At 38.0% G+C, this 16,537-nt stretch overlaps 1 protein-coding gene across 1 annotated transcript in view; it reads right to left on the reverse strand.

The window, feature by feature from the left end:
* Nucleotides 1-5,688: 5,688 nt before the first annotated feature.
* The window catches only part of LOC101120653 (solute carrier organic anion transporter family member 1B3), a 75,368-nt gene continuing 64,519 nt past the window's right edge, over nt 5,689-16,537 (reverse strand). The window contains exons 12-15 of the mRNA XM_004006802.6: nt 15,462-15,646; nt 12,565-12,629; nt 8,085-8,202; nt 5,689-7,038 (exon numbers count right to left, since the gene is read on the reverse strand). Of these exons, the coding sequence (XP_004006851.2) occupies nt 6,843-7,038; nt 8,085-8,202; nt 12,565-12,629; nt 15,462-15,646 (564 nt within the window). The 3' untranslated portion in view covers nt 5,689-6,842. The remainder of the gene's footprint in view (nt 7,039-8,084; nt 8,203-12,564; nt 12,630-15,461; nt 15,647-16,537) is intronic.

Raw genomic sequence — 16,537 nt, forward strand, 5'->3', positions numbered from 1 at the left:
CTGATGTTCTAGTGGTTGGGATTCAGTGCTCTCACTGACTTGGCCTGACCTCAGTCTCGGGCTGGGAACCAAAACCTTGCTTCAAGCTACTGCAGACTGAGGCCACCCGAGATCACACCCATGGTAGCAAGGATCCAGTACAAAGAAGAGTGGGATATATTTGGGTGAGTGGCAAGAGACAGATTTTTCATGGGTAGCATGGCAAATCCACAAAGGTAATAGATCCTAAATAAAGTTTTCCCAGAGGAATTTGCAGCTCTTGGTGCACTGAGGGTAACCACACGTGTGTGCACGCGTGCTCACTCACTCTGTGGAGTCCGACTTTTGCGACTCCATGCACTCTAGCCTGCCAGGCTCCTCTGTCTATGAAGTTTTCCAGGCAAGAATACTGGAGTGGGTTGCCCTTTTCTACTCCAGGGCAATCTTCCCGATCCAGGGATCAAACCTGTGTCTCCTGCATTGGCAGGTGGATTCTTTACCACTGAGCCACCTGGGAAGTTTCTGAGGGTAAGCAGTGCAACAACACACCTCAAACCCAGCCTCACTCTTGATACAGAGCCCACACTAAAGGTCTAGTAGAAGGAAAGATGTGCTCATCTCCAAGTTTGAAAAATACTTACCTCCATGTCAACTGTCGGCTACTACATTTATAGCCTTCAACAAAGAATTAGAAGACACAAAAAGGTAATAAAAAAAACACAGAATAGACAAGACAATCATCAACCCCAAACCCGGATATAAAACAGGTTAGTCAAATTAATAGAATTATTAAAAAAATAACTTAAAAAAGTGAATGTGACTCAAAAGGACATTTTTACAGAGGGTTTAAATGTATAGAATCATTATGGGAGGATCAGTATTAAACATAACGGTGAATAGACAAAAGTTGTTTAGTGCTTATGATCTCACTTTTCTGTTACTTTTGCTCTTGCTTTCTGAATATCTTCGTGTTATCTACTCCCACTCCTTTCAAAAATATATTGCTTTAAAATGGTTTGAATTTCATGCCCACTGTGATTGGAATCTCACTCTGGATAAATATACGATCTCTTCCAACTGAACTAGAGATGAAGTCTTAATTCAAAGGGATAATGGTCTAAGGATACAAGTTGAAACAGCCTCAAGTTTAACAGTGGAGATTGGTTGAGACTCAGAGGTGTATCTGGGGGTTTTTTTTTTAGTGATAATTTTAAAATTTTATTGTTGACTTAAAAATGCACAATGTGAGAGCTGTAAGTTAAGTTTTCTTTGGGGTAAAATGAGGACTATCACCCAGGAGACAGATTTCGGATAGCTCTGAGAAACTACTTCTAGGAGGCAGAGGGCAAGGCCAATATATATGTGGTTTTGGTGAAGGGGGAATACATGCAATCAAGCTCATAATTTTTGCAGAAGATTTCTGTTAGTCATGAGGAGTAGGCATCACCATGAAGGAGTTTAGAACTTTTCTAGATAAGAAGAGGTACAGGTACAAGACCTGGGTTCATAAAATTGGCTCCTGAAAATATCTGACTCTCTGAAGCTCTATTATGCCATTTTTCCCAGAGCACAGAGTGCCTCATTTCTGCTCTCCACCATGAACTCCTCTTAGAGGGTATTGAAAGCAGCTGCAGCAGCGTATGATTTAATCCTTTAGAGACAGATGGCAAGTGCCAATGTGCAGTTGACACCATTTTTCATCTACTTCTGAGGACATTCCCTTTACAAAAGCTTGTAGTCTTATAGACTACAGGTTTAGAGTTGGTGTTGCTGAAACCACACTGTTTATCTAATCATCTCATCAGGTTGGTTCTTGGTTTCCATGTGGTGAGCAAGCCTATTTAGGGTTTCCCAGGTGGTGCTAATGGTAAGGAACCTGCCTGCCAATGAAGAGGGATGGGTTCGACCCTTGGGTCGGGAAGATCCCCTGGAGGAGGGTATGGCAATCCACTCCAGTATTCTTGCCTAGAGAATCCCATAGACAGGGGAGCCTGGTGGTCTTCATTCCATAGGGTTGCAAAGAGTCAGGCACGACTGAAGTGACTTAGAATAGTGCACAAGTGCACCTTAGCGAAGATGCGCAAGAGGAAAGTGACAATGATCACTGCCAAATTTGTTGTGATTAATTCTCAATACTTTTTTCAGGGGGTACAGTCTCCACAAAGATGAATATTGAAATTGAGACAAGACTAGCATGGTCCCTATGAATGAGATACATGAACATTTTATTCTAATATTTATTACATTGTATATTATCATACATTTGTATTTTTAAGTCTTTAGTACATTTGCTAGAATACTGCTTCTGCTTTGTGTTTTGTTTTTTTTTTTTTTAGCCAGAAGTCATGTGGGATCTTAGCTCCCCAATCAGGGATTGAACTCACACCTCCTACCCTCTAGTTTGGAAGTTGAAGTCTTAACCACTTGACCACAAGAGAATATATTATAATACATTTGTGCGCCTATTCTCCACCTCATCTGTGGGCTTCCAAAGGGCCAAGATTCTGTTTCATAAATGTTTTAAATCTCTTGTGCTTAGCATCAGATGGCAGTCAAAAAATACTTTTTTGACATTTAGAATTTTATCTTTTCATTTAAAAATATTAAAGAAAATCTTCAAACTATCAGAAACCATCATTACTTATCCAATGACTTAATGCAGATATTTTTGCATGTTGTTTTTAGTTCTTATTTATAACATTCATATTTCATGTGACTGGCACTTTCGGAGTTCATTCACTCATTCATTCTTTCAAGAATAATTGATAAAGCACCTATTTGTCAGACACCGACTAGATATTGGGGGCTTCCCTAGTGGCTCAGATGATAAAGAGTCTGTCTGCAATACAGGAGACCTGGGTTCGATCCCTGGGTGGTGAAGATCCCTTGCAGAAGGAAATGGCAACCCACCCCTATGTGGGGTCACAAAGAATTGGACATGACTGAGTAGAGACATTACTTTGCCAACAAAATGTCTGTCTAGTCAAGGGTATAGTTTTTCCTGTGGTCATGTGTAGATGTGAGAGTTGGACTGAAGAAAGCTGAGTGCCAAAGAATTGATTCTTTTGAACTGTGGTGTTGGAGAAGACTCTTGAGAGTCCCTTGGAGTGCAAGGAGATCCAATCAGTCCATTCTGAAGGAGATCAGCCCTGGGATTTCTTTGGAAGGACTGATACTAAAGCTGAAACTCCAGTACTTTGGCCACCTCATGTGAAGAGTTGACTCATTTGGAAAAGACTCTGATGCTGGGGAGGGATTGGGGGCAGGAGGAAAAGGGGACGACAGAGGATGAGATGGCTGGAAGGCATCACCGATTCGATGGATGTGAGTTTGAGTGAACTCCAGGATTTGGTGATGGACAGGGAGGCCTGGCGTGCCGCGATTCATGGGGTCACAAAGAGTCGGACACGACTGAGCGACTGAACTGATCTGAACTGAACTGAGCAACTTTCACTTTCAACTAGATAGAAGGAATAAAATAAGTAGGTAAAATGAGTTCAGTTTCTACCCTCCTAGAGCTTGTGACTAGTGGGGTACACAGACAGTTATCAAATAACCATAATGAGTATAAAATTACTATTTTGATAAATGTGATACTGCTACAAATATATTGGAAGGTTTTTTTTTTTTTTTTAACAAATGAGGAAGTCAGAGACATTGAAGGAATAGTGACTGAACTTAGATTTGAAGGCTGAGAAGCAGTTACATGGTAAAAAGAGCATTTCAAGAAAAAACATCATAATCAAAGACCCCATTTCATTAAGGTGAAAGAGAGTGTGAAGACACAGTGTAAACAAGACCTCAGTCTGGATACTCAAGTCTTTCTTCAGAGCAGGAAGTCATTCTACCACTAAATTTCTGATTAATATTTCTTTCCCAACTCCATTTCTTCCTCAAAAATAGATTCCTTAGGTTGGTGCTTTGTTTGTCCTCTAAATAACTTACCTTTATTTCACAAATTGCTTCTTTATCTTTTTATTCTACATTTTCACTGATTTTTAAAATATCTACTCTTCTTTAGATTCTATTTCCACATGAAGTGAAGTGAAGTTGCTCAGTCATTTCTGACTCTTTGCGACCCCGTGGACTGTAGTCTACTACGCTCCTCCGTCCATGGGATTTTCCAGGTGAGAGTACTGGAGTGGGTTGTCATTTATAGGTCATTACAAATATTGAGAAGAGTTCCCTGTACTATACAATAGGTTCTTATTAGTTATCTATTTTATATAAAGTAGGTGTGTATTGGTCAATCCCAGTCTTCCAGGCCATCCCTCACCCTCCCATTCCTCTTTACCCCTTGGTAACCATAAGTTGTTTCTAAGTCTATGACTCTATTTCTGTCTTATAAAAAGGTTCATTTGTACTTTTTTTTTTTTAAGATTCCGCATATAAGTGGTATCATATGATATTTGTCTTTCTCTGTCTGCTTTACTTCACTCAGTGTGAATCTCTAGGTCCATCCATATTGCTGCAAGCAGCATTATTTATTTTTTTCCAAATGTATCTTCTTCATCATGGATTTAGGTTTGGGGGCATTGACTTCTTTCAATTTTATCCAATGTATAGTTTAACTATAGTCTTACATTATTTTGCTTCCTCGAAGACTTTTCTTATATTCTTATCTCCATTGACTTTTCCCCCTAGAATCTGTATTTATGTTTAATAAATGAAATTGAATTAAAGGTTAATATTTATTCTGGATTCTTGGATCCTGAAATAGACCAAATAATCTGTTGTATATCTGTTAATGTTCCTTTCCTTCACTGTACATGTCACATATAAATATAAAATTATCTTTTAATTTTATAATTTTATAAAATTTTATAATTTAATCTTGTTAATGTTCTTCTTCCCCTTTAAAGTGTAACCTCCGTGAGGTAGTGTCCTTCTTTGTTTATTTTGCAGTTATATCTCATTTTAGCTATCAGTTTCTTGACATTCAATAATTGTTGAAGAACTAAATATTCAAGATACTGCCTTTATTTTCATGCAATGTTTTAAAAAGCAGCTCTGTAATTTTCTCTCTTTATTTTTTAATGAGACAAGGTCCCATTAGACCTGTCATATAGTAACCTTGCCTGTGGGTGATTTTTCCAAATTTCTGCTTTTTTGATTAATGAATCTTTCTTAGGTCTATAGTTTGACAACAGGTTAATATCTATAACTTCCAATGTAATCCTCAGATTCTAGCAAGCATTCACTTCGTGTGTCTTTGGTATACTCAGGGATATATCGTCTCCTATCATTTGGTTTGTTTTTTTGTGTCTCTTTATCAAGAGTTCTATGTAAATTTTTAAAAATAAATTATTTATTTTTGGTTGTGCTTGGTCTTCGTTGCTGCACAGGCTTTTCTCTGGTTATGGAGAGTGGGGGCTATTCTCTGGGTGCGGTGTGCAGGCTTCTCGTTGCCATGGCTTCTCTTATTATGGAGCGTGGGTTCAGGGTGCACAGGCTTCAGTAGTTGTGGCATGTGGGCTCAGTAGTTGCAGCTCCTGGGCTCTAGAGCACAGGCCCAGTTAGTTGTGGCATAGGCGCTTCGTTGCTCCACTGCATGTTAAATCTTCCTGGATCAGGGGTAGAACCTGTGTCTCCTGCATTAGCAGGCAGATTCTTTACCACTGAGCCACGAGGGGAGCCCTATGTGGACTTTTCAAAAGGGGAAGTCCAGGCTTGTACCACAATGTTTAGAATCAGAATCTTGGGTGGGTGTATGATTGTGATTTCTTTACTTTATTTTACTTTACAATACTGTATTGGTTTTGCCATACATTGACATGAATCCACCACGGGTGTACATGCGTTCCCAAACATGAACCCCCCTCCCACTACCCTCCCCATAACATCTCTCTGGGTCATCCCTGTGCACCAGCCCCAAGCTAAAAACATGTTTCACAGGTGATTTTAATGACCTCTTTTTTTCATTTTAGCCTGAGAATAAAAACTACAGTTTTTAGCTTTCGTTATAAAAAGCTGTCATCACTAGCAAATGCAGTGTTCAGATATTTGTTCTCATTCACTCCGCTTCTTGTCCAACCTGTGGAGGTGTGAAAGATGTCTCTTTATGCGCTAAACACAAACACAAAAAGCCAGGCAATTTTGGGACAGTTGGTAAAGGATTCAGTGCAGACTCCATTTCTTAAAGAGAGCACACAAACAAAGTGAAGACACACCTTTAAATGGGCTTTGCTTTCTCAAGTTAATGTCAGGGTTTCTTAATCTACTTCCATGGACCTGAAGAAAACTTAATACAGCCTGTAACATGCTGACAACTGCAACTTGCAAATTTTTGATTAGCTTCAGTAGTATTTTAATAAGAGGTTGGAAGAATATGCATCAGGGGTTGTGTGATAGTCAAACACAATTTCAAATAATAAAATAATAAGGTCTGAGAAGTATATGACTTAATTCACAAATGACACATGTCATGATAGCATAAGCCCTCCATTATAATAGACTTGAGGTTTGAATAAGATGGTCCGAACTGGTTTATTTGTAAGGTATCAGGCTTTTCTCCATATTTAGACTATTAATTTCTCTCTTTCTTTTTCACCTATACCTATTTTCTAGTCATTGGTTTTATTGTACTACAATCATCTGAACAAATATTTTTTTTCTGTTACATATTAATTATAACTTTCACTTTAAATTTGTATGGATCATGCATTCTAATCTTAACCACAAATGCATAATCATATGTTAACAACGAGTACTCTCATTTTTTCCCCTTTGGTTTTAGCTCCATCATTATTACAGAATGTGGAAATTGTCAGGGAAAAGACCAGGAACTACTCAAAAATAACATCCTACTCAATTAATACAATGTTAGTTGAAAACACAGCAGCAGTAAAAGAATTTTTTCTCCCCTAAATATGTGTTTCATGGTCCACTTTGACATCATTAATTAATGGTCCTGAGTTTGCTTCATTCACGGCTTTTGTTTCATTTTCTGATGCCTTAATATCTTTCCCTTGGTATTTTTTCTTCATAGCAAAAATCAGTACAACAAACAAAACAAGGGCTGGGAATTTTAAGCCTGTAGTCAAGCCAAAGAAAGTATGTCTGCAAAAAGAGAAAAAAGAATCCATGTATAAAACACTTCACATTGTTGCTCTCAGTATGCAGAAGACCTTAAAAAATGACACTTGAAATCTTAGGTAGAAATACTGAAGTAGCGATTCCAGTGATTCTTTTGATAGGAGCAGAAGAAGCCTGCGATTATTTTTAAAGGATGTTAACCACAGAAACCAAGGTTGGTTCAAGATCTGCCCAAGTGCTATCCATAAAGTAAAGGTGTGTTTGGAATGTTTAACTTTCTCAAAGGCTGCTTAGCTCATGTGTAATGAGAACAGATTTTAAAGGAAATGAAGTGACTGTGAGATAATCAAATTGAATCCATTTAGATTGAACCAGGAGCCTATGTTTACCTTATGGGCTTATGGTCCACAAGATCCTTGTAGTCTACTGAACATTCTTTACAACAACCACATCAAATTACCTAGTGTACATGATCTATTGCTGTGATTTTCAACTGGTTGACCATTAGAATCACCTGAGGAGATTTTAAAACTATGATTCCTCAGGCCATACCCCCCAGACCAATTAAATCAAAATTGCTGAAGATAGGACACATACATTAGCATTTTGAGGGGATACCCTGGTGGTCCAGTGGTTGGGATTCTGTACTTTCACTGCTGAGGGTGTGGGTTCAATCCCTGTTTGGGGAGCTAAGACCCTAGCAAGCTGTGTGGTACAGCCAGAAAAAAAAAAGAAAAAAGAAAGAAATTAGTACTCTTAAAAGCTCCTCAGGTGATTATAATGAGCAAGAAAAATTGATGACCACTGACCTGGTAGGTTAGGAAGCTCTTGTCTCATAAAGTTGTTAACTAAATGTTGACAAACTTTATGCAAAAGATACTTTGAACAGTTATTAGGTTTAACTGAAAGTGAATGGAATCAATTCTATAACTTTGAGCTATTTATAAAGTTTATTACATGGTGGCTATAGTTATTAATACTGTTACTACACTGAAAATGATATCTCATTCTTTAGGAATTAACAGAGTCAAAGGAAAAAAAAATAATGAAGCATATTTACAACAACTTACCCATATAACAAGGAATTATATATCCTGCAAGACCCTTGCTTCCCATAGTTGTTGATGGACCACTTCATGCAAGCTCTATCAATCAGAGCTCCGAAATATATAGGAGCTGGAATTCCTCCTGTAACATCAGATGAGAAGATGTCAGTGGAGGAGAATGTTTCAAAGGAAACAGTGATATTCCACATTGATACATTTTGAATTATGTAGAAGTTGAAAATTTTGGAGGATTCAAAAGACGCTTACTCCTTGGAAGAAAAGTTATGACCAACCTAGATAGTATATTCAAAAACAGAGACATTACTTTGCCGACTAAGGTCCGTCTCGTCAAGGCTATGGTTTTTCCTGTGGTCATGTATGGATGTGAGAGTTGGACTGTGAAGAAGGCTGAGCACTGAAGAATTGATGTTTTTGAACTGTGGTGTTGGAAAACACTCTTGAGAGTCCCTTGGACTGCAAGGAGATCCAACCAGTCCATTCTGAAGGAGATCAGCCCTGGGATTTCTTTGGAAGGAATGATGCTGAGGCTGAAACTCCAGTACTTTGGCCACCTCATGTGAAGAGTTGACTCATTGGAAAAGACTCTGATGCTGGGAGGGATTGGGGGCAGGAGGAGAAGGGGATGACAGAGGATGAGATGTCTGGATGGCATCACTGACTCAATGGACGTGAGTCTGAGTGAATTCCAGGAGTTGGTGATGGACAGGGAGGCCTGGCGAGCTGTGATTCATGGGTTTGCAAAGAGTCGGACACGACTGAGTAACTGAACTGAACTGAACTGAACTCATCCATTGATTTGGTCTAACTCTACTTAAGAATCAAGATTACGGGGACTTTCCTGGTGCTCCAGTGGTTAGGACTTTGCCTTCCAATGTAAGGTGTGAGGGTTTGATCCCTAATCAGGGAGCTAAGATTTCACATGCATTGTGGTCAAAAATTAAAACATAAAGTAAGAGAGATATTGTAACAAATTCAATAAAAACTTACAAAAAAGCACAGTTATTTTTTAAAAAAGATTCAAAATGATTAGGAATCTCCAAAGCTCAAATCACGTACAATAGCAAAGGCATCTTTTATCTACCTTTACCATGCCAACACACATAGGGAAAAAATGAGATTACATGTCTTTACATTGTTCTTCTTATAATACCGATTAACTTAAGCCTGGTTGGCAAAAAGCAGAAAACTGTCAGTAAAACACAGAAGTTATGTTGGTCATATGTAATTTTTTTCTTAGGCAAGGACAGCTGAAATAGAAAGAGTAGAGATATAACTTCACAAGGAAAGTAAAAAACTCTGCTCAAATGCAAAGACAGATTTTTCAACTCAATTTTTAAGCAAAAGTTAAGGTGAATGCCAGGTTTTACCAGTGGGTCAATGGTAAAGAATGCACCTGCCAATGCAGGAGATGCAGTTTCAATCCCTGGGTCTAGAAGACCCCCTGGAGAAGGACACGGCAACCCACCCTAGTATTCTTGCCTGGGAAATCCCATGGACAGAGGAGCCTGCCAGGCTACAGTCCAATGGGGTCACAAAAAGAGTTGGATATGACTTAGCAATTAAATAGTAAACAACAACAAGGCTCCTGGTTGTGCTTAGTTCTTGCCTTAGGGCTCCACTCCCATCATCTTGGAGTCATTAGAGCCCACAATCATGCATTTTTCCCTCTATTAATTGTGTTCATTTTTAATACCTCTTGAAGCAGCCTGGGCTGTCCAAATTATAGACTCTGGTGCTGAATTTTGTTTCTGTTAATGTTCTGATCATAATGATGTCAAAGTCTTCAGTGGTCTGTCACCTAACCTAGTTTTTACCTGTAGTGTATGGTCTTGCAGTTTTCAAGGCTTTTCAGGAACACTTTTGTTGTCTTATAACAAAGTGCCCATCTGCTCTTGTTGTTATTGTTTAGTCACTAAACATGTCTGACTCTTTTGCAACCCCATGGACTGTACTCTGCCAGGCTCCTCCGTCCAGGGATTTCCCAGGCAAGAATACTGGAGTGGGTTGCCATTTCCTTCTCCGGGGGATCTTTCCAACCGAGGGACTGAACCCATGTCTCCTGCTTGGCAAGCAGATCTTTACCACTGAGCCACTTGTGAAGTCCATCTACTCTTACTGCTATTTTAATAAACTCTGAGATTGACCCCTAGTTCTAAGCATTGGTAATGTGACCAAAATTTTAGAGATATGCTGATTTTCAACTTCTATATTATTACATAAAAATGATAGTGATTCATAGTTTACACTTTTGGAAATTCCATTTACTTATGAAGTGAAGTGAAATGAATGTCACTCAGTCGTGTCTGACTCTCTGCAACCTCATGGACTATAGAGTCCATGGAATTCTCCAGGCCAGAATACTGGAGTGGGGAGCCTCTCCCTTCTCCAGGGGATCTTCCCAATCCAGGATCAAACCCAGGTCTCCCGCATTGCAGGCAGATTCTTTATCAACTGAGCCACAAGGGAAGCACATTTACTTATAGTCAGTCGCAATTTGAGACTTAAAATGAGAAGCCTCAGAATGTCAAGAAACTGGTGTCCAAGACAAATATACCTGATGAAAATTGGTACCGAGAAACCAGGATTAGGAATTCTCAGGTTTTCACAAATCAAAGCCACCCTTTAATAAAGTAAAAATAAAAATTAAAAACAAACAAACAAACAAAACCACCCTTTGTAAAATGAAAAATCAATTCAGTTCAGTCGCTCAGTCATGTCCGATTCTTTGTGATCCTATGGACTGCAGCATGCCAGGCCTGCCTGTTCATCGCCAGCTCCCAGAGTTTACTCAAACTAATGTCCATTGAGTCAGTGATGCCATCCAATCATCTCATCATCTGTCATCCCCTTCTCCTCCTGCCTTCAATCTTTCCCAGCATCAGGGTCTTTTCCAATGAGCCAATTCTTCACATCAGGTGGCCAAAGTATTGGAATTTCAGCTTCATCATTAGTCCTTCCAATGAATATTCAGGACTGATTTCCTTTAGGATGGACTGGTTGGATCTCCTTGCAGTCCAAGGGACTCTCAAGAGGCTTCTCCAACACCGCAGTTCAAAAGCATCAATTCTTCAGCACTCAGCTTTCTTTATAGTCCAACTCTCACATCCATACATGACTACTGGAAAAACCATGGCCTTGACTAAATGGAAATTTGTTGGCGAAGTAATATCTCTGCTTTTAAACATGCTGTCTAGGTTGGTCATAACTTTTCCTCCAAGGAGCAAGTGTCTTTTAATTTCATGGCTGCAGTCACCATCTTCAGTAATTTTGGAGCCCAAGAAAATAAAGTCTGTCACTGTTTCCACTATTTCCCCATCTATTTGCCATGAAGTGATGGGACCAGATCCCATGATCTTAGTTTTCTGAATGTTGAGTTTTAAGCCAACTTTTTCACTCTCCTCTTTGATTTTCATGAAGAGCTTCTTTAGTTCTTCTTCGCTTTCTGCCATAAGGGTGGTGTCATCTACATATCCGAGGTTATTGATATTTCCCCCTGCAGTCTTGATTCCAGCTTCTGTTTCATCCAGCCCAGTGTTTCTCATGATGTACTCTACATATAAGTTAAATAAGCAGGGTGACGATATACAGCCTTGATATAGTTCATTCCCTATTTGGAACCAGTCTGTTGTTCCATGTCCAATTCTAACTGTTGCTTCCTGACCTGCATACAGGTTTCTCAAGAGGCAGATAAGGTGGTCTGGTATTCCCATCTCTTTAAGAAAAATATATGCCAACAATTTATTTCCCCGATTTAATAAAGTCACAGAATCTTTCAGTGTCTGATGTACACCCTGGAGTTGTTTTACAGATATCATACCTGCTCCCAAAAGGAAAAGCAAAATCTTGGAGTTGGTTTTGGGACATGAGTCTGCCTTCTCCCCAGATTGCTGGGTTTTTTTGATTAAAGCAACTTTCCTTTCTATCAACACTTGTCTCTGGAGTTTTGACTGGAGTATTGACTTTTGAGCAGGCAGCAGCCAAACCTGAGTTCAATTAACATCCATTCCCTTTTGCATTTTAAATTTCTAATAAAGGTTAGCTGCTTCTGCTTTACAGAACTAGTCAGTGGGACTGTGAAGTTCTGCATTTGTTGTTTGGCATGATCTGTGGGCCTTTGGAGCTGTTTTGAGCATTAAACCCCTCAGTGTATAGGGACAGCCCTCCACTCTGCATATGGGAAGAAATATCCCTACATCTTAAGTTAAAAATCTTTGGAGACCACTGATTCTTGTTTTAGAAAGGATATAATTCAAGTGCAATGATGCCTTATTCTTACAGATTGATTTTACACAGAATTGACAATCAGATTTTCTTTTAGGTAATTTAGTTCTCCTTCATCTCATTATTTTTCATTTACCACAAAGATACAAATAATTTTTACTTATACCTTAAAAAAACTTTCTTACAATTAGAAATCAATTACATTTTAGTCTTTGACATGAAAAATTGTATCTGGAATTTATCATCTACGTATTTATCATACCTAGTGTTCGAATAGTTAGTGAATGGAAACCCATGGCAAGTGATTTCAGTTCAGGTTCGACATTTCTGAAATAAGATAAAGGCAAAGAAACATTAAACATCCCTAAAATACCAAACTGAGTTAATATTAAAGCATTTTTCAGTGTTTTTCTTTATGATTGAATAAAAACCTTGAAGCGAAGCATTGACATTATTTAAAGTTATATTTTCAGTTATCTTAGAAGGCAAATATCTGAATGATATTAATAGTTATTATTACTTTACTTATTCAGTGTGTTACAAGTTCAATACAGTTTTACAAAAGTGTTTGTAAAACTGTTTTATCTTTAGGAAATTCTGAGAGAGTAGTTGAAATAGAATTATGATATCTATGAAGACAATAATTTCATGTAATCTATTTAGTTGACATAGGCCATATGAGAAAGCAAATATGTTCATGCAGGTTTTTAGACTGAGTAGAATTCTTTTTTATACCTTCTTTATATCATTGCTGTTAACAGAAAAGTTAACTAATATGTTTCATAGACAACAAAATATAACGAGGAAGATCAAAAAAGTTATCTATATTCTAGTGTCTAGTGTATTTAAATGTCATTTTAAAGATAGTAAGTACATGTTTATCCTCTCTTAAAAATTAACTCAGTCTAGCATTTAGAAAGTTCTTTCCACAATTCCATTTTTCTATGTTCAGTTAACTAATGGCATGACCATCTCTGATATGGTGAGCAATTAAGGCTCAAAAATTCTGTTTTTACCAAAATATTGATTTAACTGATACAAAGGCTTATTTTTTTTCTTGGTTTGAATGACTGTATTCATTCAGAGATAAGCTTCGTCATTCAACAAACCTTTGTCAAGTGCCTCCTATGAGATTCTATGCTAGTCTTTGTTCTTGATAATAAAGAGATAAATCATGTTTCATAGTAAATAGATAACTTTGTTATTGTTTAGTCAGTAAGTCATGTCCGACACTTTGCAACTCCCTTGACTGTAGCCCACCAGACTTCTCTGACTTGAGATTTCCCAGGCAAGAATACTGGAGTGGGTTACCATTTCCTTCACCAGGGGATTTTCCGGACCCAGGGACTGAACCCATATCTCCTGCATTGGCAGGTAGGTTCTTTACCACTGAGCCACCAGTGAAGTCCAACTAGATGCCTTTGGTAAGTCATTTAGCCTCTCTTAGCCCTAGTTTCCTTATTTTTTTTAGTAGACTTATCTTGTATGTTATGAGGATCCAATATAGTGAGCTAGCCCTCCAATCTTCCATTTTCTTTACACAAAATTGTCTGTTAAGTCTTTTAGGAGTGCTACTGTTCAGTGAGATTCTCAAAAATATCCAAGAAAGCTTATAAAAATAAACAATATAAAAATTAAATTAAGCATAGCATAATAAAAATTAAACACAGCAGAGTTATTTATTAAAAGAGAAAATGAATTGAAAGGGGGTTTTGTCTGCTTTTTCAAAAGACCGGGACACTTCCAACTAGCTGAACTGAGGACCCACAACAATATACTTGAGGGCAGTGAAGCCATGCTAGCACATAGAGGATCTAATGTTATTCAAGGAGGTGGTTTCTTCCCTGAGGACACAGGCATGAGGGAACCAGCAGTGACAGTTAACTAGTGCATTTAGCTGTCTCTCTCGAATACCAGAATTTTTAAAAAGGGCTTTTGGAAAGAGAGAGAATGCAGTTTGCTCTTGGTTGAGCTCTCTGTAACAAGTGCCTGAAGTGTTACTTTTCATTGCTGTTAGTTTCTTAAAGGGTGCTTTTGGCATGCATGCCAGATGCAATCGAGGCAAAACAGATATTTGTTATCAACTTGTATTTTTACCCAAGGAATGGGATAGTGGGCAGGAGAATTGAGGGGACTTGGAGACTGAGATAGTATCTTCCTGCAAGGGGGCATGAAGTCTTAGCCAGCTCTGTGGAATGATAGATTTACGTGTTACAGTGACAAACACACACACAATAATGATCACAGACATTCCTACATTCTCATGCACACACACTCACAGACCCCCATGCTCACACTTACACGCATGTTCTTATGCATAAACACATCATTGTTATGTAAAATATTGTTCACTGCAGTGTGCGTCCTACATCAATCTGTATGGGAACAGGTACTTTATGTATTTTATTCACCATGGATTATTCCTCATCAAATGTGGTTTAAATATTTGCCTGATCAATGAAGAAAGGAATAAATTCTGCTCATATATGTTTCTTTTCTCTATGAGGGTATTTGAGAGACTAGGTCAAAAGCCATTATTTTGGCTGGGATTAAAAACTGGAATCTCTGCCTGTTTCCCACATTTTAAAAAATGAAATAAATAGGTGATTCACTCTGATAAGCATCTTAAAATTAGAAGTTCTTTTAGAATCACAACAGGATTCTTCCACATTGAGGCAGTTGTCAATCAGTCTCTGTCTTAAAATTCTTATTAAGAGAAGAAATTTTATAGTGGAGATCAAATTTTGTAGATTTTGTAGTGGAAGAATCCAAGGCAAAATTATTAATAACCATGGCAGTGAAGTAGCTCAGTAATTCTAAGAAAATACACTCAGAAAATTTAAGTGTAACAAAATCTGAATTTGATTTCCAAATATATTATGGAAAAATATTTACATTATTAGGTATGTTTATTGGCTAATATACATAAGTGAAGTTGCTCAGTCATCTCCAACTCTTTGTGACCCCGTGGACTGTAGCCCACCAGGCTCTTCTGTCCAAGGGATTCTCCAGGCAAGAACACTGGAGTGGGTTGCCATTTCCTTCTCCAGGGGATCTTCCCGACCCAGGGATCGAACCCGGGTCTCCTGCATTGCAGGCAGAAGTTTTACCCTCTGAGCTACCAGGGAAGCCAAACCCCCTTTAAGAAGTCATACTCACTTAAAAATCAGCATGATATTTGAGGTGCTTCCTAATGCAGCAGAAAAAAGGGTAAGTATTTGCACTACTATGTAAATATAAAATTTTCTTCTACAGTCATCACTTTTCGGGCATTCACCCAACTTCATCGAGTTATTTTTGCTCTGGAAACCATTCTCTTCCACACAACTACAGTTATGAAACACCTAAAAAATAGTTTTTGAAATATTACAGAATATATTTGCAAAATATGACTGGGCTATAAATATATTCCTTTATATTTAAAGACATCTCACTCATTTAAGCTAAAATATTTACAGTTTTAAAGAAAACATTCTAACAATGTTAAGTATTGAAAGGCGTAATAGTTTTCTGAATTCCTTTATAGATAAAAAATATTTTATTAATTTTCAATCATCCTTAAAAATTAGGAAAAAGTATAAAAAAGTAATGTCTAGAACTCTGTAAATAATTTTCTTATTAATATGAAAGTTTAGAATATTTCTCTAATACTCACTTTTATTTTCTATAGCACACTTACTTACTCTCTTTAGCAATTTCTATGATGTGGGACGATCCCTGGGTAGGAACTGTTAGGGAATCCAGAAAATATGGTAGTTTGGGAGGAGCCAAACCCAGGACTAAGTCCACCCACCAGAACGTAGCAGAGGTCAAGGCAAAAGGAACCAGGCAGAGACGCTAGAATTATGCTTTGGCCAGCAAAGACACTGTTTGATTGCATAGTGACAGATTATAGGATAAATAATGCCATTACCCAAGAGGTTCAGCACAGCAAAATACCCTAAAAGTTAGGGCTCAGCAGGAGAAAATTTACGAACAAATGATTTTAGAGACTTACTTTAGCAGGCAATTTATGTGGCTAGATGGCTTTAATAAATTCTTGTCTGAGTCTAAGCTAAACCAGCGTTTAAGGGAAGTTTGAACCCATTAATGCCAAAGACAAAATACTGAGGGAGGAACTGAGGAAGAATTTGAATCCATACTTATCTGATGACCGAGTTTTACCTTTTTACTAAGTATAGTATGGAGAAGCTCTTTATATAGCAAGCCCATTGGTCAATAAAACCAAACTTAGG

Source organism: Ovis aries, chromosome 3, assembly GCF_016772045.2.
Source record: "Ovis aries strain OAR_USU_Benz2616 breed Rambouillet chromosome 3, ARS-UI_Ramb_v3.0, whole genome shotgun sequence".
Classification (NCBI taxonomy): Eukaryota; Metazoa; Chordata; class Mammalia; order Artiodactyla; family Bovidae; genus Ovis; species Ovis aries.